The following is a 9,431-nucleotide window of genomic DNA, read 5'->3' on the forward strand; positions in this document are numbered from 1 at the left end:
TTTATTTGGTACCAATTAAAATTAAGGGTTTATGATAGATTAATTAGGTGGCAACTTTATTAGATTGCAGGGGAGGATTATATTTGGTTACTTCGTAAATATCTTGTAATTGATCTTATTTGGGTTTGTCTAACTAATAATTTCTTTCACTTATAAAAAAAGGTGAGAGGATGCAGAGAAAAAGGTATTAACAAATAGATAATTATACTGTCAAAATATCAATATTAATATTAATAATTTTTATAATATAAAATAAAATATGATTCAATTTAAATTTTATACTGAATATAATAATAAATACAATTTTAATTTTAAAATTGTAAAATCTTAAAAAACCAATCCTACTCTCAAACTGTGTTTAGACTTTAGAGATCACCATGATATGTAATTATGGAAGAAAGAAGATATAAAAAATGAATTAATTAAAAGAGAGAGATCGAGTAACTCAAAAATTCTTTTTTTTTCCTAAAGTGGAAGTCTCGTTAATTATTTTATCTTCTTAAAATTTTGACTAGGAGAAATAACCACTTTGTGTCTAACTTTTTTTTTAAAGATAATAAAAGTTAGTGTTGAAGATAGTAGATATTATAGGGATAAAATACTAGTAATCATGGATGTAATTATATTAATAAAATGGATATCTACACCAAAATACTTAATTTTCTTTATATATAATTATAGATATTTGTCTACCACCATCTGATATAAATAATTATTAAATTTACGTGTCAAATAATTTACTATATATAATATGTTTATAACTCTTAATTTATTTATAATTACTTATGATTTTCGTATTAGACACATATAATAAATAATGTCTTTGAATGATCTATTAAGAGTTTCAAGCTTAATCTCATTATTAATTGAGAAAGATTGCTCTATATATATTTCATCTTAAAGTTTCTAAAATAACAATCTTTCTTTAACAAAAAACCGTTTAAAAAAATTTGTAGTTAGACAAAAAACAGCACATAATATTTTATTTTATTAATAATAAAGGATAAGAGTTAATAAATAAATTTTTATGAATATAAATTAGTCCTTTTCCATTTAACAACTTTGAAATATATTTTATGTAAAATAGTAAATAAAAAAAATTAATGGGAGGATCTATACTTACTCAATGAATAACTCTTTTAGACTTATTTTTCATCTTCATCATTCATTTTTATAAGATCTAATAGTTATAATAACTCACTAATCTCAATCATTATATCTTTAAAAAAATATTATAAAAATGAGGAAAACTCTAAAAGAATTACTTTTAAAGAAATCTCAATCATTATATCTTTAAATTAACATATATATATATATATATATATATATATATATGTTAATTTAAAATTGATTGAAAGGTAATTTTTGGATAATTTTGCAAACTTTTTTTTTCACCAAAAAGAAAACGAAAAAAAGGTAAAAAACGTAATAGATCCAAATGATAATTTAGTTTAAATTTTTATAATAGCTAAATAGTTTATATGTTTATCAATTTATATACATTAAGTTAATGTAACCATTTACATTTTTATATTCATACTTTAAGTGGAGAAAAATGACATACATGTTTGATTTTTTAAATAACATAATCAAAATCAGATATATACTTAACACATTTAGTATAAAAAAATTTAAACAAGTACAATAAAAAAACTTTAACTAACCTGAATAATAGAACCTAAGTGATCACCCAAGTCAGACTAACTATAAATCTGATTGTAAGAGAGAAAGAAAAAAAGTTAAAAACCATTATCTATATATTTTTAACACTTTATAATTGGTTAAGATTGATTGAAATGCAACATTGTAATAAATATGTGACCTTTTCAATTATAAATAAACAGAGCTAGCAGCATATATGTTAGTTGACATATAGAAAATGAAAAATAAAATAAAAATAAAAATATGATAGATGATACGAGGTAATAAAAAAAGACAATAAAAAATAAGAAGTATTAATTATGTGTTTACAATAATAGTATTTAACTATCTATTATTGTAAAAATGTCTCAATGCAACTCTAATCTTCAAAATATAGTTATTAGTTAAAAAAAACTTCAAAGCTAGAGTTGACAATTTTAGGATACAAACTCAAAAATCCATCAGTAAAAAAAACTCAAAAACCCAAATATTGAAGGTAAAATCCACTTGAGATAATGATCCATTACAAGTGTAACTAACCACAATTGGAATGAATATAAATAATTTGATTATGGTCATATACAAAGATCTAAAGTTATATTTTCAATTTATTCTCCATTTATAATTTCTTAGCCTTTATAGAAGCTTCGCAGTTGTTCATATTACTAATCAAATGCATGTGACATTGTTTGAGAAATGTCATTTTTTAAAATCAGTTTAATGTGTGGGTGGTTGGGGGAGGATCATGTATTCATGTTACAAGTTAAAATTTTAATTTTACGAATAATCAAATAATGATCACTTGCCAATTTATGTTACTATGTGGATTTAAATATGAGTATTTAATTTCGTTATGACTAGTACTATATCATTAGACGTTTAAAAAAAAAGTCACAAATTAAAAAAGTATAGAGAATGCTTTATTATATAAAAAAATTAAAGAAACAGTATAATTTTTTTAAAACTATTATCTAATAATAAATTATCTGCCTAAAAAGTTATCATATATAATATTTATAAAGTATCTTAATTAGAAGCAAATTCTATTAACTAAGTTGATTTTAAAATTATAAATATAAACATTTTAATTTATACTTTTTCAATAAAACCTTTTTTTGAATTCATAGTTTAGTATCTTACATGGAATGCGCCATACAGGGATCCTTTTGCTTTATTTGCGCAAAAAAAAAAAAAAAAAAAAAAAAAGTGTTCATGAACACATCCTATCATTTTTTTGGCTGAATAAGAACGTATTCTATCATACTCTCTCGTCACCCAAAAGCCAGGTTCATTGGTGGATACTTAGTAGACTACAGCAAAACCAGAATTACACTTGATAAATTAATGACACCAAAACAAAATTTTAAATGTATTCTTTTTAATTAGTTTTAAATATATTCTTTATTTTTTAATACATCCTGTTTATATATAAAACTTTTTTCACTTCCTTCTTATATGATTCTGTTTAAAATATTTTTTTCATTAATTGTTTTTTAATCAAATATCTTTTGCTATTTTACAAGTTTTGTAGTTAATTAATACACAATAATGTTATAAATTAATATGATAAAAACATTCTCTCTCTTGTCAGAATTAGAGTAAAAATGAAAAAAAAAACCTTTTATCTTTCATAACCCCCCTCAGTGCCCACCTCCTTTGTCTTTTCTGTCCTAAAACCTTGCGTGCCAACCTTGCACTGGCACCAGCACCAACCAAAGCACCGACACCAAAACCAACATCTAGAGTGCCAACCTTGCAACCATATCACCATCATCACCAATCAAACGGCCACCAACCACCCGCGACCCAAACCACCATCACCTACCAAACCACCAACGCACCATCGGCACAACAACCTCATTTTTTACATAACAAATTCAAAACAAAAATAAGCAAAATGTCTTCAACTTTACACACAAATAAATCATCCAAGCAATCAACACCAAGCATGAACTCTCATGTTCGACTTCAACCAACAAATCACACACTATTGACTAAACAACATAAAATCATATATCCAAGCGCGCAATGTTTGGAAAGCAACAATGTTAACATAGAATGAATCAAATAAGGAATGGAAATTAAATGAAACCTCTAACTCCAAATGACAGCAAGGGTTAGGCAACAACTTCCGAGAGCAGCGTCGATTGAGACCAGCGAGAGACAAGTTGAGAGCATTGTGGGCTTACCTGTTGGTGGCGTGGGCTGACAGCGGAGGCACAGTGGAGGCACGACGGTCGCAGGGGAAAGACTGAGGCACGGGATTGTGTTGTGGAGAGGAATATGGCAAAGTGAGTGACAAAGGGCTAGGGTTGAGGTCTTTTAATTGGGGATAATTGAAATTTCCAACAGATCTGATTCAAAATTTTTCGAGGGAATTTTATCTGTGGGAATTAGTCCGTGAGAAATATCTTCTTTTTTTTTTGTAGTGCAATATATCTTTTTACACCAACTTTTAAATTACACATGAACACACATTAGTAACAAATAATTATTAAATTTTGATTAGAGTATATGTTACACTTAAGTTATAATGAGCCTTCATTGGGCTTATTGGATTTCAATCAATCATTAGTATATATGTTACACTAAAATTATATAGTAGGCCTTGATTAGATTTTCAATCAATCATTATTAGTGCAAATGTTATATTAAAGTGATATTGAGCCTTATTGGATTTCAATCAATCATTAGTACATATGTTACACTAGAGTCATATTAGGAAGTGGTGAATGCATAGATTACACATTGAACCTTAATAAATTATTATTGGGCCTTGGATAGTGAACCTATTAAGTTAAGGCTTAATTGTAAACTATTTCACCAAATCCATTTTCCTATTTCACCAAATCGATTCTCCTACTTTTTAATTCAGTATCTGAGTTCCTTTATATTTCAAAATTCACTAGTTGAGTCTCATGATCCTTGGAATGATACACTCTTTTATCACTACAGTCACGTGTCCTTCTTGGATATTTGATGTAAAATATAGTATTAATATAAATTTTATATAAAAATAGTTTAATTTTTTCTTAATTTTTTATATAAAAATATTTGACATAATTGAAAAAATCAATAAATAACATAAATTAAATCTTTACGATATTTGATTTCATGATAAATTTTATAGAAATTTTACAGTTAAATAAAACTTTAATTTAAATTTAAAATATTTTAATTTACACCTTTCACGTTAATCTAATGGTTTAAATATTAATCATTTTCATATCATTCTTCATATATATTCTGTGTACTCATTACTATTACTCACTAGATTAGAGGGAAGTTGCACGATGACAAAGTGTTGCTGCAAAAAACCAGCCAGGAAATTAAGTTTATAGCATTTTAACCAATGAAAGCATAATTTCCAAATAGGTTCATCCGTTCATGCATCCCTACAAGTCAAAAAAAAAAGTGATAAAGACATTCAGGGCAAAAAAACACAAGATGCATCATTCAAAATCAGCTGGATATTTTTTTTCTTTAGGTTCACCCGAGAAGGTAATCTATCTTGAAACATCCTCCAAAGCATGCAATAATTAATGTACCTTCGGTGGGACCTCAATGAATCTATCTTTTAAAATGGAATGATATAATAGTATCTCATAAATAAAAATTTTAAAAGATAAAACACCAAAACGGATTTTAATGAAAAGATAAAGGAGCAAAAATATTTTTTAGCCAAATTAAAAGTAATGTATAAATATATAGTTAATTTTAAAATTATTCACTATATTTAATTTTAATTAATAACTAGTGATAACAATTTTTGAAAATTAATTGTTATGTATATTTAAGTCTCTTTTATTTTATATATATATATATATATATATATATATATATATATATATATATATATATATATATATATACACACACACACACTCTGCCTAATTGCCAGCAAACTAGACATACTTTTTTTGGGGTTATGCGCCAAATTTTAGTCAAGCTACGTACGGAATCACATGCATGTAGCTATAGTCGTCAAACGAATTATATACATAGTTGAAACTCCTAGCCATGGTTTATGGTACAAGAAATGTTCACATTTTGATCTTGCAGTTATTTTTGCGATGTTGTTAATTTATGCAGGTAATAAACAAAGTAGAATGGAAGAGCACAAGTAGTGCCTATTAATTCTTACGAGAATCATTGATCTCCTTGTCATCGATAATGCAAAATACAATTGCATTGTTATTAATAGCAGAAGTTGAGTATGCATGTTTCAAACGTTGCTTGTTGTTCACAAATGATTTGGATGAAGCACATGATGATCGTATTAATTAAATATGAAAAGAATACTCCTATCTTTCTATGGCACCAAAAGTGCAATTAATTTGTCAAACAATCCCATTCAACATTCAAGATCAGAGAACAGATTGATATGCTTTTATTGAAACTTATAGCTGATATTCCATCTAACCAAACCCTTGACTGAAAGAAAGTTCAATCTTATTAAATATAACACTGGAACATGCCCAAATGACAAATTGTTATGATTATAATTGAATTAAGTCATGATCATGCTTAGTATATATGTGTGTTCTGTCGGCCTAAAAAATGGTTTAGAAACATTGGCCCAAAATTCTGTGTTTTAAACTCGGCCCATTATTTTTTTTTCCGTTAAAAATGACAGGTATAAGTACCTATAAGAAAAAGGTTACCTTAAATGGTTACCTTAAAAAAACCAGAAATTAAATGGCTCTTATTTAGGAAATATAAGTATTTTTTAGAGTCAAAGGTAACCACTTAATAGAAGGCACGTGAAATACTGTCACACTAACCTTCTCAATCTCACTTTCTCTCTGTCCTTCCAAAACCTCTTACCTCTTCATTAAAAAATTTCACCATGGCCAAAGTAAAAGTTAGGGTTCCTTACTAGTACTTCTTTTTCTTAAACAACTAATGTATGTTGATTTTATTTGTATCTATGCAGTTTTATGATTACCTCATCGTCTTATTAGTTTCTTTTATATATATATATATATATATATATATATATATATATATATATATATATATATATATATATATATATATATATATATATATATATATATATATATATATATATATATATTCTACATTGGATCAAACCATTTGTTAAGCTCTTAACCAACATTAAACAAAACATACAATAAGATTTTATTTGCCAATAAAACAACAACATATTACTTTTGCCATATTGAGCAATTAAAACATGATTATTTTTTTTTTGCTTTGAAATTGCTAAACATGCTGATATAAATTTAAACTCATTTGCGTGTTGGAAACACCTCACCAAGCATGCAATAGTTTAGTAGTAAATGAGTGACATATTTTCACTCATCCTTCTCAAACTCTATCTTTATGTTCTGAATTGTGATGCTTACATTCTCAGATCGTGGTACCAATGTGACCAAAACACTATCATCATTTTCAGCATCCAAGTCCTCTAACAAATCTGTTATTCCCAGTGTCAAGCTAGTTTTGATCTTCTTGTCCATGTTCATGTTCGAATGGGAATGACCCAGAGTCGAAAAGCTTCCTGCAAACTCTGTGCTCTCTGGTCCAATATCCTCGACATCTTCATCAGTAATATAGACATCAAACTTCACATCATCATCCCCATCAAACTCAATCCCATCAATCACCAACACTTCTTCCTCTTCCTCCTTGTCCCTCTTGCTCCTCAACTGCTTTGGCCTTTTAACTAGTAGGGTTACCTTTGAGTCCAACAAAGTGAGAGGAAACTTGGAACTTGGCCCAGTCTCAGCAGCCATTGCTGCACCAATGCCGCCAAATTGTTGTGCGAACGCCACCTTCTTAGCCTTTCTAGTTCTTTTGGGTTTAGGCTTTTTCTCGAGCCATGGAATGGCGACATCTTGGTAAACATAACCCATCTTATTCGTGTCAAGGCTGTCTTTCACCTTCACACGGACAAGGGTCTTGTTCTCATCGTAGAAGAAAAAGGAGGTTTCCAACCAATCACGGTTTTTGAAATCCCTTCTTTTTCCACTTGGTATTGTTTTCCATATATTCCACATACGATCCACGTTGGCATGGTGAGAATAGAAAGCGGGGTCTCTTCCAGCAGAATAGAACCTCCCCATGTCCTCTTTGTTAGGTTGTCTTGGATCACCGGTCCAACGGTGGACAGCAGTATGAGGACCAAGCTCTACGGTCCCTCCACCTAGCTCAGGCTGCTTTCCAGCAAGAAATGGTTTTCCATGGAAGAGCGATGCGCGTTTCGCACCAGAGACAACACTCGTATACATTACACCGAGGTTTTGTTCTACGCTTGGTTCCTTTCCACTGCCATAGTTTAGGTCTACGAGAGTAGTTGGTGTGATGTCTGGATTCCTGCGAGGGTCATATAGAGGGGAGTCTTCATCTGCGAAAATGGAAGGCAATACCATGCCACCATCAGGATTGTCCCAGTTCCAATACGGAAGTGCAAAGGTTGGGTCATCAATCAAGCTACCCAAGATTCGCTCATAGAAATAGAGGTACCAACGGTGGAAAGGGAAAAATATCCATGAAAAGTGGACTTTGAAGTCTAGCTCAACTGGGAACCCTAATTGCTTATAGCCACCATCACAATAAGCACAATGGATATCAGCTTGTTGCTTGAAACTTCGAGGATCATCAGATGGAAGCTCTCTCATGCGCTTAAGGGCTAACTTATACTTTTCTAGGTACTCATCGGTCACAAATTGAGCAGGTGGTCTAACCCTGAGGGGTGTTCCTTTAGGCAACTTGAAATCTATAGGAGGGGAAGAAGATTTTGGTGGGCAACAATAGACTTGTGCCTCGATGACCCCTTTAGGTGGTACATCATCAGTTATACAACAATGTTCTAGGTCAGGCTCGAGAATAGGAGCTGCAGCCATGGCTAAAGGGTTGGTGTTGCTAAGAGCAGAAGCACCGTAAAGGCCTCCAATGCCAAGGAGAACATCCCTCCGATGTTTTCCTAGAATGTTGTATGACGATGGTTTTTCTTCTTCTGGGTTTGGTGTTGGGGTGTTTTGGTTACTGTTGCATGACACTTTGGAAACATGATGGCCTTTTGGTTTGCTACGTTTGGTGGGTTTGCATGGTATTTGGGAAGTTAGGAAGGCGGAAGATGAGGAACAGATGGAAATGGGAAGAGGTGCAGAGAAATTGGAGAGGGAGAAAGATGATAGAGAGGAGATATAAGCCATGATCGATCTTCTTTTGGCTCATAATGATCGATCTACAATCTTAGTTGCCCTTTTATAGTGAAGTTAAATGAAGACTACTGTCCTTTTAATTTATATACTTTATTCAAAAAATATTAAAAATCTCCTTGATTGATTCACCAAAATTGTGGCTGATGAAAATGTCGCGGGTCTGAAGATAATTTGGGTAGAAAGTTCTATAAATGTGGTAAATATAATGGAACACTGACTATTTCATTTGATCCTAGTACGAACCAATTAATTTCATGCAAATCTTTTCAGTATTCTTCTAAAGAATTATGGTACTTTGAGTGATAACAATGTGTCGTCTACTTTAAGGAGTGACTTTATCTGACCTTTGAATTTGAATGATGTTAAAAAGTTGAAAGTAGATATAGAACTCAATACAGACAGATTTAGAGTACTTGCAGCAAAAGCCTTGCATATATAGAGGCACCGGTCGCGCTCTTAAAAGTGAAGCTTGAATAATACAAAACTAAAGTTAAATTTCAACGTATTATTACTTTTGATCGTACTGGTTGCAAATATTAATATTTAATGTGCGCGAGTATATCGTGGGAGTATGTACACATAGATTTTATCTTGCTT

At 30.3% G+C, this 9,431-nt stretch overlaps 1 protein-coding gene across 1 annotated transcript; it reads right to left on the reverse strand.

Moving 5' to 3' along the window:
• Positions 1-6,762: 6,762 nt before the first annotated feature.
• On the reverse strand, positions 6,763-8,884 carry LOC100801369 (polyphenol oxidase A1, chloroplastic). Its single transcript, XM_003541500.4, has one exon. The coding sequence runs from the start codon at positions 8,823-8,825 to the stop codon at positions 6,963-6,965; it is 1,863 nt and encodes a 620-aa protein (XP_003541548.2). The 5' UTR covers positions 8,826-8,884; the 3' UTR covers positions 6,763-6,962.
• Between the last annotated feature and the right edge of the window lie 547 nt (positions 8,885-9,431).

Source organism: Glycine max, chromosome 13 (assembly GCF_000004515.6).
Source record: "Glycine max cultivar Williams 82 chromosome 13, Glycine_max_v4.0, whole genome shotgun sequence".
Classification (NCBI taxonomy): domain Eukaryota; kingdom Viridiplantae; phylum Streptophyta; class Magnoliopsida; order Fabales; family Fabaceae; genus Glycine; species Glycine max.